This window comes from Cannabis sativa, chromosome 4, assembly GCF_029168945.1.
Source record: "Cannabis sativa cultivar Pink pepper isolate KNU-18-1 chromosome 4, ASM2916894v1, whole genome shotgun sequence".
Classification (NCBI taxonomy): Eukaryota; Viridiplantae; Streptophyta; class Magnoliopsida; order Rosales; family Cannabaceae; genus Cannabis; species Cannabis sativa.
In genome coordinates, this window is record NC_083604.1 from 42,831,457 (window position 1) to 42,851,837 (window position 20,381).

The following is a 20,381-nucleotide window of genomic DNA, read 5'->3' on the forward strand; positions in this document are numbered from 1 at the left end:
TATGAAGAACAAGAGAACGAAGAGTCCTTCACTCCCACGCCGCAAGTCATCAACTTGAGAAACTAAGGGGTTGTTTGGCTTCATAACTTAAAAACTATTTTTTTGTTTTAAAAAATAAAAAACAGTTTTTAAAGACTAATAGGAACCAATCTTTTAAAAAATTGAGTTTTAAAAAACTAGAAAACCTGAAAATATTGTTTTCAATTTCCAAAAACAATTTTTTTGTCTAAAATATTATATTTTACATTTTTGCTAACATTCTCGGACGCTAGGCCCGGAACCAGATCCGAACTCGGACCCGAACTCGGACCCCGAACTCAGAACTGGACTCCGGACCCCAAATCCAAAACCCCAGACTCGACCCGGACCCGGACCCCGACCCCAAACCCCAACCCTGGACGCAGACCCAAACCTTGAACCCTGAACGCTAGACCCCGGACTCGAACCCCGACCCCAAAACAAACCTGGACCCAAACCTGGACCCGAACCCAAACTTGGACCCGACTTAGATCCAAATCCTGACCCCGAACCCCAGCCCAGACCTTGGACCCTAGACAACGGACCCAGAGCCGAACCTAGACCTCAGACCCGGACCCCCGACCCCGACCCTGGACCTCAAACCCAGATGCAGACCCAGACTATAGACCACAAACCCTGACCCCAACCCCAACCCGAACTCAAACGCAGACCCCAACCCGAACCCGGACCCCGACCCTCACCCTGACCCGAACTCGGACACGGACTCCAACCTGAACCCGAACCCCGACTTGGACTCGGATCTTGAACCCCGACCTGGACCCAAAGCCCAGACCAAGACTCAAACCCAAACTCCAGACACAGACCCCGACTTAGGCCCAAACCTGAATCCCAAACCCAGATCCTGGACCCAAACCTAGACGTCAGACCCCGGACCCGAATGCCAGACCCCGATCCTGACCCAGATGCCGAACCTCGACCCGGACCCCAGACCTCGGACCCCGAACCCAGACCTGACCAAGGACCTCAGACCTAGCCCCGGGTTTTGGATCCAAATTCGGGTTCGGGTTCAGGGTCCGGGGTCGAGGTCCGAGTCTGGGGTCCAAGTCTAGGTCTGAGGTCCGTAGTTGGGGTCTGGGTCCGAGGTTCGAGTCCAGGGCCCAGAGTATGGTGTTTGGGTTCGAGTTCAGGCTAGGGTCTAAGTTCGGGTCGAGATCGGGGTAGGATGGGTTCATGTCATGGTATGGTGTAGAATATTGAATTTTATTTTAGTAAGAAAAAAATTTAAAATAATTTTAAAAAACTTGTACCAAACACTATTAAATTTTTCAAATGACAATTTTTTTTTTTCTATCCTCACTTTTAAAAACACAATTCTGGAAAATGAAAAGTAAAAACACAGTCTAACTGCCTTCAAGTGGCTACTCGATAGACGGAGTTAGCCACTCAAAAGGACACCTTCAAGATTACAAGAAGTAGTTCGAGCAATACATGCTGCCTTCACCACCCAAGGACTTGAGATAGACCTACAAGCCAACCCTCCGCGATGCTCCCACCTCATGATAACCAACCTCCGAGTGCAACTACATATAGACCCGAAAAGATCCTAGAGAACAGTGAGAACCGTTGAGTTCCCCATAGACAACCTCCACAAGGGGTTCTCATTTCTCTACACAAACAAAAAAAAAAAAACAAAATAACTCATTTTCTAATTAACAATATCAATTACTATACCACTACCATGTACAATTATACATTAGCCCACTATTTCACTACTCCTTAACACTAACTTCAGTTCTCCATATTATCTACTACCAAACCAAATTAACACAAAAGATTAATATCCCAAACTCATAAACCATAATTATTTATTATCATATTAGTTAGAAGGATGTGGATAACATTGTAGTTATGACGCATGGCGACAGCCCTTGTACACTAGAAACAAATTACACATCACAATCTAATCTGATAATACAGGTCAAGGATTATAACTATTGCAAATCCACCTTTTCGAACTTTTATGCCCAGAAAACCAAGCACCAATATTATAAGTCATATCAGTAAGTTAATTCAAACCATTTCAATGTTGGATTGAATTTGAACATTAATACAAGAAATCATAGGCATAAGGAGTCTTAATTCAGGAACCTTGTTTTGGAACATGTTTGGACACTGTAAACTGTACAGAAAACAATGAAATTAACTTTTTCTGATAATCTGGTTCCCAATCTCAAGATCAAGAGAGAAAGAGAGAAGTTAGTTTGCTTCTCTCAATGACAACAATAGCTTTTTGATGAGTTCTTACTCATCATAGTAAGTGCCGACAAACTTGCTCTTGATCCATTTGAAGCTATTGCGCAAAGAGGACTTGAGCTTACCTTCTGTTGCATACATGTTATAAGCTGCAACCCTCTTCCTCCTCTTCATCTCAGGATTACTAGAGGAAGTAGCCAAGTCATCGTCACCATTAAAGCTGTAAGACTTGGACCGTTCCTCGAAATCGAACCGGGCATCTCCATGAAGATTGGAGTAGTGGCTTGGCAATGATTTGCTTCTGTCCATGGTTTATACTTCTAAGGCCCAAAAACAAGTTGAAGGCGTTTTTAAGTTGTGAGAAGAACTAAGAAACATGCATTAATGTTATAGCTAGCTAAAGCGGCACTTGTGTATGGAAAAGCATGCAAAAAACATTTGCAGAGATATGTATATGTTAATGTTAGTGGAGTTTGCATGGGCCACTTGCGTTTGGTGTTGATGAGTAAAGAATTGAATTATCATGATTTTGTGCTCGGTGACTGAATTTGGATAGCAAATTTTTTTATATATTTTTTTTTATGTGGCAGACATGATTTCGGCTTAGGTCACAATTGTTTTGAGTAGTTTTAGGTCATGTCAAAGCATATATATAAATATATATATGGCGCATCAGATAGGGATAAATCATAAATGTAGTTGACATTGATATGTTTATATAAATCTTTTTCCCACTTTACTATAGCACTGTAAATGGTGATCGATTGATGTCATGTATGGCAAAGTTATCAACTTGGTATGGAAAAGGTAACATCAGTCGTGTAAATTGTTAAATTTAGTATATCATTGTTTGAAAATAAGAAAGTATAATTATGTGACAAAATGAAAATTTTTGTTATTGCCATACAGTGGTACGGTAATAAGATTAAACTTGGTTTATGTTGATTTCTCTCAAAAAAACAAAAACTTGGTTATGTTGACATGTGATGTTGCTACTTGCTAAATAGCATTTTTATGCCCTAATAATAAGTTTTTGTTTAATCTTCAAATCTTCTAAAATAATATAAATAAATGAATAAAAACAACAAATGTTCTCAAATTTATTTAGCTGTAGGGGCAGCAGGGCGATTTTAATTAAGAGTTCATAGCAATGGAATAAATGACTGTTTGGCAATTCTGAGATAAAAAAAAATTGGCGATCAAATCTTTGATTTAATAACAGTAACAATTCAGTTTTTTCATTAATTTTGTCACAGAAAATTTAGTTTTTGAATAACTCGCTCAACTAAATAACACAGGAGGCATTGATGGAGAAATGAATTAAGGTGTGTAATGAAGCAATTTTTGTTTAGTTAGGAGGAAAAGAGGCAAAGGAAATGATTATAGATTGCTAATTTCTTAGGCCCACAAAAAATAATCATTCTGGGCAAATTTATTGCACAAAAAAAAAAAAAAATAGAGTACTGTTTTAAATACTTAAAAAGAATAAATTTAAATGTTATTTATTTTCAATTATAATTAACCTTTTTAAGTAGGGTATAACTGGTATAGGATATTTTTTATTTCTAGTACTTAGAAATTGTATTCTATTTTTTTAATGATAATATATATCCTGCTAGTTTTTGGGAAATTCTAGAAAATATACAATGTCAAAAACAAAATTCCAAATAGTCATTACACGAGTGCTAGTGCTACTGCTACTTACTATGTGAATCTGCTTTTGGCACCATAAGTTATTCCAAAAAAAGAAAAAAAAAATCTTACCTACTATAACCATGATGTACATCATATAAAGAAAATTAACTTACAATTCTCACCTAAAATAGGAAATGTCCAGTTGGGGCAAAAATGATGCACAATTTTCTAATAAATATGTACATACATACATATATAAAAGATTATTTTATTTCCTTGCTATTATACCAAACAAAAACAACTCTAAAGAAATCTCAAATCTATCATTCCCTTCACTTTTCCATAACTCATACTTTCATCCGTTTTACCATTAGTTGTGATACCCTCGATAGTATTCATACAAACATTAATCTAATTTTATTTTATTTTTTAGGGAAAAGAGCGACATTAATGTATTTTGAACTTCGCACGTTTTGCTTTTAATTTGAATACTATTATAATTGGGGAATTGAATTGATACAAGAATATAATTACCGTCCCCTTCAGTGAATTTGACATTTGAAATTGAAAGTTCACAGACAAAATACTAGAAGAAAAACATATTCGAGTATCAAAATTTAGGACATTCTGAAAATCAATTCCTAAGATTGAACTTCTATTAAATTCGAGGGAACTTCCTTTCAAAAATAAAATAAAAAAAATTGGAGGGAACCAAATAATATAAATACACTTATATATACGTAATGCGTTTCTTTTCTAACTTATTCCTTAGTGGGGAGTTTGGTGAGGACATCATAGCTGCAATTAGAATAAGGCCTGGCTCATAACGAGGAATCCTGTTGGCAATAGCATCTGAATAATATATTCCTCCCCTTAATAATAATAATAATAAATAATATATTCCTCCACTAAATCAGTATAAATGAGCTACAAAGATTCCATAGATTGGTGGGGCCAAAATATTGTTGTGGGTGAGTGACCCTCAAAGTGATAAGGCACATAATATGACACATCACACAAATTGACCAAAGCACACCACAGCCTATCACCATTTTCACTTAATACGGTTTTTATAAGCTATTGATAAGTTTAATGCATTTCAAATTGAACTCTTTATCTAATAATTTTTAATTTACAGCTGTGATAATGTCAGCAATTTAGAAGTGGAGTATATTCATGCAAAATTTATCTCTGTGATGTCAAACATAAACTGGGTGTGCAAACTTAACTGTTAGTTGACAAAACTCACCCAATAAATAGAAAGTAAATAGATAAAACTTCCACTAGTTTGTTATAATAATAATAATTAGTCCGACGAAAATTAGAAGCAAACACTATAATAAAAACAGTTGTAGAACTTTAAATTGCAAAACATTTGCGAAGGACAAAAGCTTTAGCCCTAACAAAACTTTAACCACTTAAACCTAGCTCAGGTCAGTAAGGATTCTGAGTTCACCTTACCTAAATCATACTAATGTTTATGCAGTGAAGAACATCATTTGAAACAAGAATTCAAACAAATCACTTGCTTAATTATATTAAATGAAGGATGACTATTTTTTAACTCCTTCCCCTAATCCTCTTTGAACACGTTCCGTTTCCAATAATTCTGATAGGCCACCCTTAACTTTTGTGTATGCTAGGAAGAATAGGAAGGGTACTATGGTCAACACCTTAGGGGATTGACTACTGCTGAGGTGGCAAAAAGTGGTTAGCTTGGGTGTTTGTGTGAGTGTTTTCGGGCACAGCTTTGGCTGGAATAAGAGAGGCAGGTTTTGTCTTTTGTGAGTGTGAAAAATATCCATCTTCTTGTAACCATTTTGGGAGAGAACCAGGCTCTCGAATTCCTGGGTATTCAATTGAAGGCTATACTGCCATTTTTCATCTCTTCAACTCCATTTTCTTCTATTTCTTGCTGTTATTTTACTGGTTTGACAGGGAGAACCTATCAAATTGGTATCAGAGCGGTACGATTCACTCATGGGACCTAAGAAGGATGTGGTGCTGGAACAAATGGATGAGTTCATGGAGAACTTACGATCGGAGGTGCACAAGGAAATCGCAGAAGTGCGATCTCAGCTGGGCAAGGAAGTCTCGGAAACAAGAGCTGAAATCCAACGACTGCCGGAGTTGTTGATGACCCAAATGACCCGATTACTTGCAGCGGGCAAAACGCAGATCGAGATACCGGTTGCGGGCGGCGATCGACATCCCCCAGTCATGCCCAGAAATGGTTCGTCTTCGTCGGAGCCAGTAGAACCCGAGATGAGCTTTTCCCACACCCCACCGCAGACGACTTTTCCCCCACAACCTCCGCCCCACCCGAATCCTTATTTTCAAGCTCAAAATCACGGTGCCGATGTCCGGCCGCCGAGAATGGAGCTGCCTGTGTTTTCGGGTTCCAATCCCGAAGGATGGATTTACCGAGCTGAACGGTATTTCCTCATTTTCCGTCTCACTGAACCGTTAATGCTCGAAACAGCCATCATCGGACTGGATGGGGATGCCCTCACCTGGTTCCAATGGGAAAACCAGAGACGGCCCATTACTTCTTGGGAAATTCTCAAACGAATGGTGTTGCAACGGTTTCGCACGGCTCCGATCGGGTCACTGTCTGAGGAGCTGTTATCAGTGACACAAACCACCACCGTGCGCGACTACCGACTTCGATGGGAGGCAGCGGCGTCGCGACTTCCAGGGGTGCCGGAGTATATCCTGGAGGGAAGCTTTGTGAAGGGCCTTAAGGAGGGAATCAAGGGGACTCTCCACATGTTACAACCCGTGGGTTTGACCCACATCATGGATACAGCACAACGAATAGAGGAGGGGAATCAACTAATTCATTTGGGTCAACCAATTCGCTCCACTAAACCCAACTTAAGTCCCATTGTTCCTAATCGCCCAACCCAGAATGTGTTCCACCCAAAACCCCATACAGCCACACTAACATCACCACCTTCGCAAACAACTATGGTGACTTCAACCGGAAAACCTCCTACTGTGCGTAGAATGTCAGAGACCGAGTATCAAGAGAGAAGAGCGAAGGGGCTGTGTTTTCGTTGTGACAAGAAATATCACCGCGGCCATGAATGTGACCAAAAGCTCCTACAAGTGTTGTTGTTCGCTGATGAGGACGAACCTCAACCAGTTGTGGAGTCACCACCACCATCTCCGGCGGCAGAGGAAGCTGAAACTACGGAGGAAACACTGGCGACACTCTCATTGAATTCTCTAGTAGGTATTACTTCAGCTCACACCATGAAACTTGCTGGAAAAATAGGGCAGCAACCTGTAGCAGTGTTAATTGATAGTGGAGCTACACATAATTTCATTTCTCTTGAGGTGGTAGAAGCTACGGGGTTACCAATCACTCAGACAAACGGGTATGGCATTCTTTTGGGTACCGGGGATAAGGTAAAAGCTGAAGGAGTTTGTGCTAATGTGTCCTTGGAGTTGGGAGCTCTTCGAGTAGTCACCGATTTCTTGCCCTTAGAATTGGGAGGTGCGGATGTGATACTAGGAGTGAAATGGTTGGAGACCTTGGGTAATATGCAAGTTAATTGGCGTTCTATGGTGATGAAATTTGAAAGAGATGGAACTTGGGTCACTTTACAAGGAGACCCCAGCCTTTGCAAGTCCCCAATTACCTTAAAAGCAATGGTTCATACGGTGGAACAGGAGGGCTATGGATTTTGGGTTCACTTGGGGTCTATTCATGGGCACGAAAATCAACAAGAGATCAAAGTACCCGCACCGGTGGCTGGTTTGTTAGAAAAGTACAGAGAGGTGTTCAATATGCCCCACGGATTGCCCCCAAAGCGAGACAAGGAGCATCGGATCGTGTTGAAGGAAGGGGTAGGGCCAATCTCGGTCCGTCCCTATAGATATGCTCAGATTCAAAAGGGAGAGATCGAAAAGATGGTGCGAGAAATGCTGGCGTCGGGAATATGTGTGCCGAGTACAAGCCCTTTTTCAAGCCCAGTTCTACTAGTCAAAAAGAAGGACGGTGGTTGGCGGTTTTGTGTTGATTATCGGGCACTGAATCGTGAGACAATAGCGGACAAGTTTCCCATACCCGTGATTGATGAACTCTTAGATGAACTCCATGGAGCCAAGGTATTCTCTAAGATCGACTTGAAGTCCGGATATCACCAAATACGAATGGCTCCTCAAGACGTTGAGAAGACGGCGTTTCGCACCCACGAAGGCCACTATGAGTTCCTTGTCATGCCATTTGGCCTCACCAATGCTCCGGCCACGTTCCAAGCCCTCATGAATACCCTATTTGGGGATCTCCTCCGCAAAAGTGTACTGGTTTTCTTTGACGACATCTTAGTGTACAGCTCCTCTTTGGAGACTCATGTGCAACATTTGGAGGAAGTCTTACGACGGCATAAGAAGCACCAGTTGTACGCCAACCAAAAGAAATGCTTCTTCGGGCAAGATAGTGTTGAGTACTTGGGCCACATCATCTCAGCACAAGGAGTGTCCGCAGACCCTTCAAAAATAACTTCTATGGTACAATGGCCGGTCCCAAAGACTTTAAAGGAGCTCCGAGCCTTTTTGGGATTGACGGGGTACTACCGAAAATTTGTAAGGAACTATGGAACTATTGCTCGGCCACTAACGGACCAACTCAAAAAAGATGCTTTCGGATGGAATCAAGAAGCTCAACATGCGTTCCAACAGCTCCAAGAAGCTATGTGTTCGGTACCGGTTCTAGCTCTTCCAGATTTCTCAAAGCCGTTTGTTGTGGAGACAGATGCCTCGGGGGTTGGGTTAGGAGCGGTGTTAATGCAAAATCAGCAACCCATTGCGTACTTTAGCCAAGCATTGTCTCCAAGGTCGCAAGCCAAATCCGTCTATGAACGTGAACTGATGGCTATTGTGTTGGCTGTCCAAAAATGGCGTCCTTATCTCCTTGGGCGCCGATTCGTGGTCAGAACAGATCAACGAAGCCTAAAGTACCTCCTTGAGCAAAGATTGGTGGCGGACGACCACCAACGGTGGATGACTAAACTCTTGGGTTATGACTTTGAGATCCAATACAAACCCGGTCTAGAGAACAAGGCAAACTCGACGCCCTCTCAAGCAGTCAACAACAAGACGACATTGGCGGCCATTTCGGTCCCTAATATCATCTCCATTCCGGAGTTGCAAGCACAAGTAAAGAAAGATCCCTTGCTGTCCAAGGTTATTTCTGACTTGGAAAAGGGTCATGACGGGGGAGGATACACCTTGATTCAAGGGGTGTTACGTTTTCGGGGCCGACTTGTGTTGCCATCCACTTCACCATGCATTCCATTGTTGTTACAAGAATACCACACCGGTAAGATTTGTGGCCATTCGGGGGTATTTAAAACATTTCAGCGGTTGGCAGCCGATCTTTATTGGCCGGGAATGCGAAAGGCGGTTCAACAATTCGTAGCTGAATGTGCAGTTTGCCAACAGAACAAGTATCTAGCTCAATCCCCTGCGGGGATGCTTCAGCCTTTGCCTATTCCGGAGCAAGTTTGGGAGGACATTTCTATGGATTTCATTGAAGGATTGCCAATGTCTCACGGGTTTGACTCAATCTTTGTGGTGGTGGACCGTTTGACGAAGTATGGCCACTTTATACCTCTACGACACCCGTATTCAGCAGCAACGGTAGCTGAAGTTTTTGTTTCTGAGGTGGTGAAACTTCATGGCTTTCCGCGGTCTATTGTATCGGATCGCGACAAGATCTTTCTAAGTCTCTTTTGGAAAGAACTTTTCCGTTTGCAGGGCACCAACTTGAAGCACAGTACAGCCTACCATCCCCAATCCGATGGCCAAACGGAAGTTGTCAACAGATGCTTAGAGACTTACCTACGTTGCTTTGTTGGTGAGAACCCGAAGAAATGGGTTAAATGGCTCGCTTGGGCAGAATATTGGTATAATACATCATATCATGTGTCGACTGGAATGACACCCTTTAAGGCTCTCTACAATCGTGATCCACCGCCCCTGATACGATTCGAACCAGCTAGCACAAAAGTCTCCGGGGTAGAACAACAGTTGCAAGCTCGTGACGCCACTTTGGTGTTGCTCAAAGAGAACCTTCATCGCGCTCAGCAGAAAATGAAGACTCAAGCAGACAAGAAACGCAGGACACTTGAGTTTAAGGTTGGAGATTCGGTCTATGTCAAGCTAAGACCTTACCGACAGCGTACAGTGGCCAAGCGCGTCAATGAGAAGTTAGCTCCACGGTATTTTGGCCCATATCCAGTGGTAGCTCGTGTTGGTTCAGCTGCCTACCGCCTACAACTCCCTCCTGATGCCACCATACATCCGGTCTTCCATGTGTCTTTACTTCGTGCTGCTCTGGGTCCGCACCAGCAACCAACTCCACTTCCTCCAAGCCTTACAGCTGAGTTAGAGTGGCTGCTCGAACCAGAAACCGTGCTAGCTATACGTCCAGGCACCCATAAAGTACCACCACAAGCCTTGATCAAGTGGCTGCACCTACCAGCTAGTGAAGCAACTTGGGAGGACTTTGCGGTCATCAAAGATCAGTTTCCACACTTTCACCTTGAGGACAAGGTGAGACTCGTTGGGGGGGGTATTGATAGGCCACCCTTAACTTTTGTGTATGCTAGGAAGAATAGGAAGGGTACTATGGTCAACACCTTAGGGGATTGACTACTGCTGAGGTGGCAAAAAGTGGTTAGCTTGGGTGTTTGTGTGAGTGTTTTCGGGCACAGCTTTGGCTGGAATAAGAGAGGCAGGTTTTGTCTTTTGTGAGTGTGAAAAATATCCATCTTCTTGTAACCATTTTGGGAGAGAACCAGGCTCTCGAATTCCTGGGTATTCAATTGAAGGCTATACTGCCATTTTTCATCTCTTCAACTCCATTTTCTTCTATTTCTTGCTGTCATTTTACTGGTTTGACAGGGAGAACCTATCAAATTCTTCCTTGCCAATTAGTAAACATGCCCTTAATGTTGGGATTTTTGATTTAAAATCTACCTATAATAGTTTTACTTGTAGTAATAATAATTTAGAGAAATTTGAACAAGTTAAATAGAAAGACACGGATAAAAGAAAAAGACATTAGCACTTCTCTTGCAATTAAATATGAAGACATGGATAACAAAAAAAGACATGGATTACTTACAACGAAGAATGAACATTTTAGGATGATTGATGTGCAAAAAAAGCAGCACCATTCTCTACATCATCAGTTTTGATAGATCCACTTTGTGCCATAAGAATTCTATACACTCTCTTTGAACAGACCTCACCTAATCTTCTGTCATCACCAATTAATCCTTCAACAGTTAAATCCTTGAGCAGAAATTCCTTTTCATGCACCTGTCATGATAAAACAAGAGTTAATTATTATTATTATGATTATTGTTATTATTATTGTTGTTTCTTTTTCTAAAATATTAATCCCCACTTCAACTTCCGTGTCCAAATGAAAGAAAAAAAGCTATGAAGAGATAGAGACCCAAGGCAATTATTTAAGCAGTCATTGTACACAATTCAAAGTCAAACAAAGAGTAACCCCTAAAGACTTCAACATTCACAATAACATTCACAGTTCCTATTTGATTTACGGATACACTTGTTAAATAAACTAAATTTTCTGAAAATTGATATTTCTTTCTCATAGGTGCTCAACCTTAGTCAAAGTTTAGCAAAGTCAATGTGTTGTTGTGTTAATGGAATCTGATAACACATTACACATACAAGGAACATAAAATCTCTTCAATTTTCTAGCAAACAAAGAACAGACCAAACTATGTTTGGTTAGCTAGAAAATAGGGTCCAATGTTTAAAAAGGCGTTTTTGAGGCGCGCCTTGAGGCGCGCCTCAAGCTGAGGCGTTTGAACAGTGCCTCAAGGCGTGCGCCTTGCTGAGAAGAAGTGAGGCGTACGCCTCATGTGGTGAGGCGTTGAGTTGAGGCGTGAGGCGTTGAGGCGTAAGAGGCGTGCGCCTCAAATTTTGTGTGTGAAATGGGCTATTTCAGCCCTAAAAAAAGGCCCAAATTGGTATTTTAAATTTAGTTTTCTGCTGCATAATTTAAAAGACTTGAAAAACTATAAAAAAGCCCAATAAACATTAATAAAAAAGCCTAATAAAATACTTAAGTGAGCCCAAATAAAACTTAAAAAATAAAACCCTAGTTTTATCTTCTTCATAGCAGCTCATCTCTTTCTTCACAAGAAGACACAAAGTGGCATATTGCTTCAAGTTCAACCCACGAAAAAAAAAGCTTGCTGCTTCTTCTTCCTCTTAGGTGCTCTAAAAGTATTGATTCTATTAATTTTTGAGGCTTACGCCTCGCCTTACAAAAAAAAAACGCCTCAAGGCTCATTTGCGTTTTTTTAAACATTGATAGGGTCAACTGTAATTTTATCATTTCTTATTATCTCTCATACTTTCCTATTTTAGTTTCTCCTAAGTTGTATAAATATATAACATATACATGAATAAGATACACAATTCAATTCACCATTCTCTACATAATATAAGATCAATACTTAAAATTGTGATTCGAAATTCGAAATTAAGGTTCATTAAAAAAAAATTAAGGGTTTGAGTTAAGGGTTCCTTTTTCATAAACCCTAATTGAAGTGCGAGTTTATTCTCACTGCCCAAATAGATAGATTGCCCAGCCGACAACCTGCAAAACCCCGAAGTCCAGCAGTCAGATTCACCACGCATGGACCCCATGCGCCACCATGCCCCAACTCCCGATCAGCGCGTGCGGGCACACCCGACCTCTTTTCCGGTGACGGTCAACGTCCGTCACGCTCCTAGCCCTTCCCTGTCCTCCTTACATCGGTCTCTAACGGTTCTTCTAATTTTGTGGTTTGAAACTTTTGTCTTCTTCGTGTTTGGGTGTTCAATCTTTGGTGTTCACTTTCTTCTTTTTCTCTTTCAATTCTTTTCGGCTTTCGAGAATATGGCAGAGACAAAATCAAATTCAAAATTAGTGAAAAGTTGTTTCTAATGGTGAATAAAATTAGTGGCTTTCGAGAATATGCATTTTAATTGCTTCTCTTGATTTTATCACTATTTTTAAAATTGTTCGTGAAGCAATGTCTCATCCTGGTTGGCTTGCTGCAATGATAAAAGAAATGAATGTTTTAGTTGCATATAGTACTTTAGAAAACGGGTCATAAGGTGCAAATGGGTGTTTACAGTTAAAGTCAATCCAGATAGCACAATTGCTCACTTAAAGGTCATCTTGCTGCCAAGAGTTATGCTTAAACTTATGGAATAGACTATTGTGATACTTTATCTCCTGTTCCTCAAGTCACATCTGTTCGACTGTTTATTTCCATGGCAACTACTTATCATTGGCGTTTGAATCAGCTTGATATTAAAAATACTTTTCTTCATGGAGATCTTGAAGAAGTATATATGGAGCAATCTTCTGGGTTTGTTGCTCAAGGAGAGTTAGGGCAAGTTTGTCGTCTTCACAAATCTTTATTGGTTTGAAACAGAATCCTCAAGCTTAGTTTGGTAAATTTAGTCAGATTGTTGAGAAATATGGTTTGTTGAAAAGTAAGTCAGATCATTCTGTGTTCTATAAAAGATCAACTACTGGTATCATTTTGTTAGTCGTATATGTGGATGACATCGTTATTGCTAAAAATGATATTGAAGGCATGACTTCCCTTAATCATTCTTTCATACCCAATTTCACACGAAGGATTTGGGGGTCTTCAAGTATTTCTTAAGAGTTGAAGTCACTCAGAGCAAACAAGGTATTTTATTGTCACAATAGAAGTATGTACTTGATTTGATAACTGAGACAGGAAAATTAGGAGCAAAACCTAGTAGTGCTCCAATGAATCCAATTGTGCATCTAACACGTGATGGGAAACCATTTAAAGATTCAGAGAAATATCACTGATTAATTGGAAAGTTGAATTATCTTACTGTGACTTGTCTAGATATTGCACTCTCAATTAGTGTTGCCAGTCAGTTTATGTCATCCCCAGCAATTCATCATTGGGCAGCCTTACAGCAAATTTTGTGTTACTTGAAAGGAACACTCGGACAAGGTATTATTTACAAGGATCATGGGCACACCCAGATGGAGTGTTTCTCAAATGCAGATTGGGTTGGTTCTAAGGTGGATAAACGATCCACTTCAGGTTATTGTGTCTTTGTTGGAGGTAATTTAGTCTCTTGGAAGAGTAAGAAACAAAATGTTCTGTCCAGATCAAGTGCTCAATCAGAATATAGGGCTATGACGCAATCTGTGTGTGAAATAATGTGGATAGATTAGCTTTTGGCTGAAATAGGATTTCAAACTTTAGTACCAGCAAAATTATGGTGTGATAATCAAGTTGCTCTTCATATTGCCTCAAATCCTGTGTTTCATGAGCGAACTAAGCACATTGAGATTGATTGTCATTTTGTTCATGAGAAAATTCAACAATGCTTAATCTCTACAGGATATGTGAAAACTAAAGAACAATTAGGAGACATTTTTACGAAGACTTTGAATTGGGTGCAGATTGATTATCTTTGTAACAAGCTAAGCATGATTAACATCTATGCTCCATCTTAAGGGGGAATGTTAGAATATTAGCTGTAATTTAGCTAGAAAATAGGGTCAATTGTAATTATTTCTTTTCCTATTTTCTTTCATACTTTCCTATTTTAGTTTCTCCCTAAGTTGTATAAAATATATGACATTCACATGAATAAGATACACAATTCTATTCACCATTTTCTACACACATAAATAGAAACGGGAATGAGAATAAGAATAGGAATGATAAAATTTAAAATGCATAAAAATAATTCATAAAAGAAATTGTTAAATGTTTTATCATCTTGCATTGGAATAGTTTTTCCTTCCATTTCAAAATGGAATAGTTATTCTATCAAAATGGAAAAGAAATTATTCCATTGAAATGACATTCCAATACTTTAAAATGCAACCAAACAGAGAGATGGAATAAAAACTAATTCCTTTCAATTACATTCTATTTCATTACCTCCAACCAAAAGCAACGCAACCTCAATAGTATGATGAATCAAGAGTGTAAAAGTACCAATGAAAAGAGTTTTGTTTGCCATCACTTACAGATTTACTTGGGTCCATGTATGCAATCAGAAGAGATTTCATGGTGGGGTACTTCTTCCATATAGCAATAGCAAATCGTGGTTGTACCTTTGGGATAGCTACCAAAGCTTTTAACCTGGATGCAACAAATGTCAGTAGAAAAAAGTGATGCTCAGCAGCTCAGTTTTCTGTTCTGTTTTATTTATTAAAAATCGAGATGCTCAAAAAGTTGGTTGAAACAAATGTAAAACTCAACTTTTATTAACAACAAAAAAGTAGTATCCATGACAACTCCCCACACACACCAAATAAATAAATAGAAAATTCTGCGGTAGATATGAAGGAATAGCAAATATAACAGCACAAAGAACACGAGTCAAAACATAGCTAAAAGGAAAGTAATTAACAGTTTAACACCGCATACATCTGAGTTGAAAATTAGAAAGTGTATCATACCACAAGTTCTTTTGTATTAAATTCCTGTCAACAGAATCCTTAGGGATAAGGGAACCATTTGCATTTACAGACAGTCGTGTTAACTTCTTTCTGCAAAATAATAACATAAGAAAATGAAAAAAAAATAGAGGAAGAAAAAAAGTAACAGCAGTGAAAGATTGATTATATGCAAAGCTGCAATAAAACAAATTAAGTACAGTTTTCATTTCTTATTTAGAGTGAACAGAATTTTGGAAGTCCGTTCTAGTTCAAGTAGGGGAATCAATATTATTATTATTAAAACAATTGTTCAATATATGATATGGTTCTTGTAGCATATAGTATGGCAACTCAATCATAACAGAAAATACATTTTGTTTAAGTTGCTAGTTATAAGGACAAATTTGTTTTCTCCTCCAACGATAGTCCTTGCAGAGTCTTGCCCAAAATGCTCCCAAACTAAATAAATCATTGAAAATGTGCTATTTTGTTAAGTTCTGTCAAAAATTTAACATTTTTTTGTCATGTGGCTGGGGCAAATCCAAAGTGCCAATAAATGTTGCACTTCAATTAGAGTTAATTAATTCTATCTTAAAACTATTTTTTTAAAAGAAAATCTTTTATTTTTAAAAATTTAGAACATTTATTTTTGTGCATCAAAATATTTTTTTTCTATTTTAAAATCAATTTAAAATGATTTTTTCAAAAAAATAATTAGCTAGACCATAAAAGTGCAACAGATTGGCACTTTGGATTTGCCAATGTCAACAAGAACCATAAATTTTTTGAAAAAATATAAGAGCACGTTTTCAATAATTCCTTACTTTAGCAGGCATTTTTGCCAGACAAGAAATAGGGGAGGCAAGAGTCGACTAAGACATAGTTCGGGGAAAAAAAACACATATATCATTGTTTCAGAAAGGGTGCATTAAATTACCTAAATTGGCAAGAGGCCAAACTGCTTGTCAAACCAACAATATGTTCAGCTAGCTCAGCCTCATCTACACACTGTCTTGAACGCACTTTAACAAAGTGGGTGGTCAACTTTGCCAGCATCTGTAAGAAACACTCAGCTACTTAAACAACAATAATGAGAAGCTAGAAACCTATCAGAATAATATTTTAGTTTGAAATTCACCTCCTCAACAGGTGGGCGCCGCCAACCATTATGATTTGTTGGGTTCTTGAACTGTTCTTGTTCCCTGAGACAATAAAATGAGTGGTGCATAAATATTATTACCTTTGGATAATAAGCCTCAAATGCAAAATTCTAATACTATTCAGCCTCAACCTATTTAGTTTGTAATCTCTCACCTTTTATTGATAAATGACATTAACCTATTTGTCAAATAACACACTGTATGAGATGGATAACGACTTCGAACCCCAGAAACGTGGTCCAAAAAAGCTTCACTTGTTACAAGGTTACAAAATTCCTCGGCCTCATACACGAGTAATACATATTGAATCTCTATTCCTTCAGGAGAAAGCTGTAAAGATTCATGATTTAGTGTCCGTGAAGAAGTAAATCAGATTGGGTTCAACAATCAGGAAAACATAACATACTTGAATTTAGTAAGAAAAAGACAACAAGCAAGAAGGAAAATGAAACGTTGGCAATACCCCCGCTTCAAAGTTCTTAACAAAAAATTAAGAAAAATCAAATAGGGTACTATCATTAATCATAAAAATGGACAGCCAACCAGTCTAAAGGTGTACAACTACAAACCATAAAGATGCAATACAATAGAACACATCATTTATCATTTTATTGTGTATCATTAATCATAAAAATGGACAGCCAACCAGTCTAAAGCAAAGCCACATATATTTGACCAAGGTGAAAGGCATAAACAACAAACATTGTTATAAAAGTGAGTCAATTAACTAGAAACCACATAGCTTTCCAAAAACAAAACAAAAACTAGAAACCACATAGATCACATAACTTGAAAAGTGACTAAATTGTAATGTAGTTTACTTGGTGACTGCTTCTCATCTTCAGCAGTGAGGAGTCTCGGGACAGTTATTTACCTCGGGTATATGTTCCGGAAATTTCATAGTCCAACAGATAGACTTTTCAATTGGATTTGATGTTATGCGGTATGTAAGCCCCTTTTCGGCAAACCTCGTTAACAAACTTCCTAAAGAAATTGTAAAACAGTTTTCCGTTAAATGAATGGAATGAAGAATAAAGCCATTGTAACATGCATAATATAATAGAAAACTAAAGAAGAGAGCTGAAAAATTAAAATACCCCACCTCCAACTGACCCCATCTCAATTACTTTTGCATCAATCTCTGCTACAATGGATTTTAAGGCGAATTTCCCATTCTCCCACTTTTTCCTTTCTTTCTCTATTTTTTTCAACTCTACAGCTTCAGCTTTAAGAGCTGCTTTTTCAGCTTTTTCTTGCTTCATCATTAATTTAAATATAAGTAAACCTCATAATCATTTGAAAAAAACTATGGGTACATGAATGAACATTCAAATCGCGGGAAACACTTACCAACTTCTTCAATTTTTTCTCTTCTTTTAAGCGAATCTTTTCCTCTTCTGCTATCCCTTTTCTTCTCATTAGTTCTCTTGTACTATTTTTATTCTCAGTATAATCTTTTGTTTTGTTGTTCTGCACAATGTTATCTATCTGGTCTGTGCTAACGTATTCTTTTCCAGGACTCTCACTCACCTGTGAAATGCCATAACAGGGACCACAACCCAACTGATTCAAATTTAAATGTAAACAAGAATACTGTATCTAATGTTTATAAAGATTCTAAATACATAAGAAAACTTTATCTTACATAAAGCAGCTTAAAAGTCACCAGCTCATAAACAACATGATTTTTTTTTTTAATTACTGTGAATCAGATTGAGAATCAGTATGGGATGACAAAAAACACCACTAAGATTTAACTATAACCTTGCTAATCTTGCATTAACATATGCTATTATCAGACAATCAAACTGAAACTTGCTAGATAAAGCAGAGAATAAAGCTCAACTATAATTGACCATCCCTAAAATGATAATATTACTATTAAGAGTGTTAACAGCATTACAAACTCTTTCATCTTTGTATGAACTTTAAAAAGCATATAGCCCAAACTTCTAGAGTTCAATTATATGTCCTTCCAAACTACTCACTACCTCAGAACTCTTTAATCCCTAGAGCCTTTCTATTGAAGGATTGCCACAATATGCTCTATACTTCTCTTTCACATCAATATAATGAGTGCCCGCCTCACTTTCTCAATCCCCAACTAAGGCATTTATGAAGATCATTACAAGACCAAAGTTCAAATTTGTACACTAAAGATGAGCTTTAGAATTCCACAACATAATTTTTCAAAGAACTTGCAAGAGTTTGAAAACAGAGAGAGGATTATATTGTGAAAAGCAACATGAATCAAGATGGAAGCACCTGAGGAATTTCACCTCGTAAGGGGGATAGAACTGGGTTGGAAAATCTGTCTTCAGGAATTTGTGTTTCATCAGCATGGCCTGACAAACATGTCACATAATTACTCTGGGCCATTTAAAAATATCGTAAAAAATATTCCTACTTTGAGGGACATAGTCAACAATGTTACCGGAGAACTGCAAAAAAAAAAGTACAATCTTACTGTTGATCAGCATTAACTTACCAGAAGTAGTACGAGTGGGCAGAACAAATTTAGAATTCCAATCAAAATCCTTCTCTGCATCAAAACCAGAATCCAAAATGTCATCTCCCTTCCACTTTTCCCTTTCATATCCATCTTCCGAGTCATTATCAGACTCCAAACATATCAGTCGATTAATGCCCAAATCTGAAAGAACAAAGATATAGATATACTATAATTCTTTCTGAAAGTACAGTATAGCTGAAAATCTTATGTCAACAAAGATAGATTAAGGAAAAGAAAGCATGATGTATTGTAAAGGAACAAACTAGTTGAAAGAGATTAAGACTTAAATAATTAAACTCTACTAAATAAATCCATCAAACAGGCATTTCCACAAACACAAAACGCGCATTACATTCATTTACAATGTAAAGTCTACCAGAGAATTTGTACTCTGAACTGGACACTGTAGTAGTCTTGGGAACGGATGAAACTCTAGAACATTTAGCGATTGCAGTATCTGACATTGGTGTGTCAGGAATGACTGTAAATTCTTCTACAAAGCAATCCATCAAAGAGACATTTCAACAATCACTTAAAAATAAAAAATTTATGTATTCAGAGTCAATGAATGAGTAACAAAACATACCAGAAAACTTGTTGTTCTGATCAGAAACCTTAGCATGAAAATCGGATGAGGCTTTACTAGAGGAGCACTTGAGGATCGCAATGTCAGACATTGGCGTCTCAGGGATGACGGTACAATCTACAAAAAAAAAATAAACAAAAACACATCACAGAGGCATTTCCACAAACACAACACAGTGCATAAAAATCAGCAGAGAGACATCTTACCAGAAAACTCGTGCTCTGAATTTGAAACCCTAGTCCGGGAGCCAAAGGAGGCTGTATCAAAGGATTTGGGGATTGGCACGTCAGGCTTCTTCGGAGTGGGGTCATCGTCAAGTAGGACGACGGTGGGAGTTGGGTTAAGGATGGATTGAGTCCGACGTTTCTTGGTTTGGATTGGGGTTGAATGGAAAAGGTGGTCTTCCTCGTCGGAGAGAATGATTGGCTGAGACATCATCATTCGCTGCCTTCTCTTTCAAATTTTGCAAGAAGCGCGGGACGATTATTGTCAACGTGTTAACGTCGTTGCTGGCATTGTTAGATCGTCTCCCATTAAATTTGTGTCATATTAACACTTTAATTTATGTAATTTGGGGCTAAACTTAAAGATACGATCAAATCTTTTTAGTAAATTTTTGGGTTAAACTCTCATGGTTTTGTTTTAATCCACATAATAATAATTAGATGATGTTAACTTCAATACATGTTTAATTTTTTTTTAATTATGTAATATAATTTTTTTAATTTTTGAAATGAGGTTTGATATTTTTATCTTTAAGAAAAA

General features: G+C 38.4%; 1 protein-coding gene across 10 annotated transcripts; it reads right to left on the minus strand.

Moving 5' to 3' along the window:
* Nucleotides 1-1,257: 1,257 nt before the first annotated feature.
* Nucleotides 1,258-20,250, minus strand: LOC115714342 (crossover junction endonuclease EME1B). 10 transcript variants are annotated; one of them, XR_009687348.1, is made up of 16 exons: nucleotides 19,823-20,184; nucleotides 19,617-19,733; nucleotides 19,383-19,523; nucleotides 19,007-19,171; nucleotides 18,784-18,863; nucleotides 17,869-18,048; nucleotides 17,621-17,774; nucleotides 17,393-17,502; nucleotides 16,673-16,848; nucleotides 16,497-16,560; nucleotides 16,296-16,414; nucleotides 15,380-15,469; nucleotides 14,945-15,059; nucleotides 11,006-11,202; nucleotides 2,358-2,552; nucleotides 1,258-1,645 (listed from the first exon to the last, which is right to left on the minus strand). XR_009687348.1 is itself a non-coding variant. In XM_030643014.2 (15 exons), exons 1-14 carry the CDS (start codon nucleotides 20,055-20,057, stop codon nucleotides 11,023-11,025), a joined length of 1,902 nt encoding a protein of 633 aa, XP_030498874.2. In that variant the 5' UTR covers nucleotides 20,058-20,250; the 3' UTR covers nucleotides 1,258-1,645; nucleotides 11,006-11,022. The 10 variants fall into 10 exon arrangements, 9 of the variants coding, with proteins under 9 accessions (XP_030498874.2, XP_060970092.1, XP_060970090.1 ...); XM_030643014.2 differs by lacking the exon at nucleotides 2,358-2,552 and having other exon boundaries at nucleotides 19,407-19,523; nucleotides 19,823-20,250; XM_061114109.1 differs by lacking the exon at nucleotides 2,358-2,552.
* Nucleotides 20,251-20,381: the final 131 nt, after the last annotated feature.

What these genes read in the sequence shown, in the direction of transcription:
- LOC115714342 (XM_061114109.1), bottom strand. Translation starts at nt 20,057, where the DNA reads ATGATGATGTCTCAGCCAATCATTCTCTCCGACGAGGAAGACCACCTT. An exon ending in AGAAAAAATTGAAGAAGTTG is followed by an intron (nt 17,775 to 17,868) that starts GTAAGTGTTTCC and finishes TTAATGATGAAG; the next exon opens with CAAGAAAAAGCTGAAAAAGC. An exon ending in TTGGCCTCTTGCCAATTTAG is followed by an intron (nt 15,470 to 16,295) that starts GTAATTTAATGC and finishes ATTATTTTGCAG; the next exon opens with AAAGAAGTTAACACGACTGT.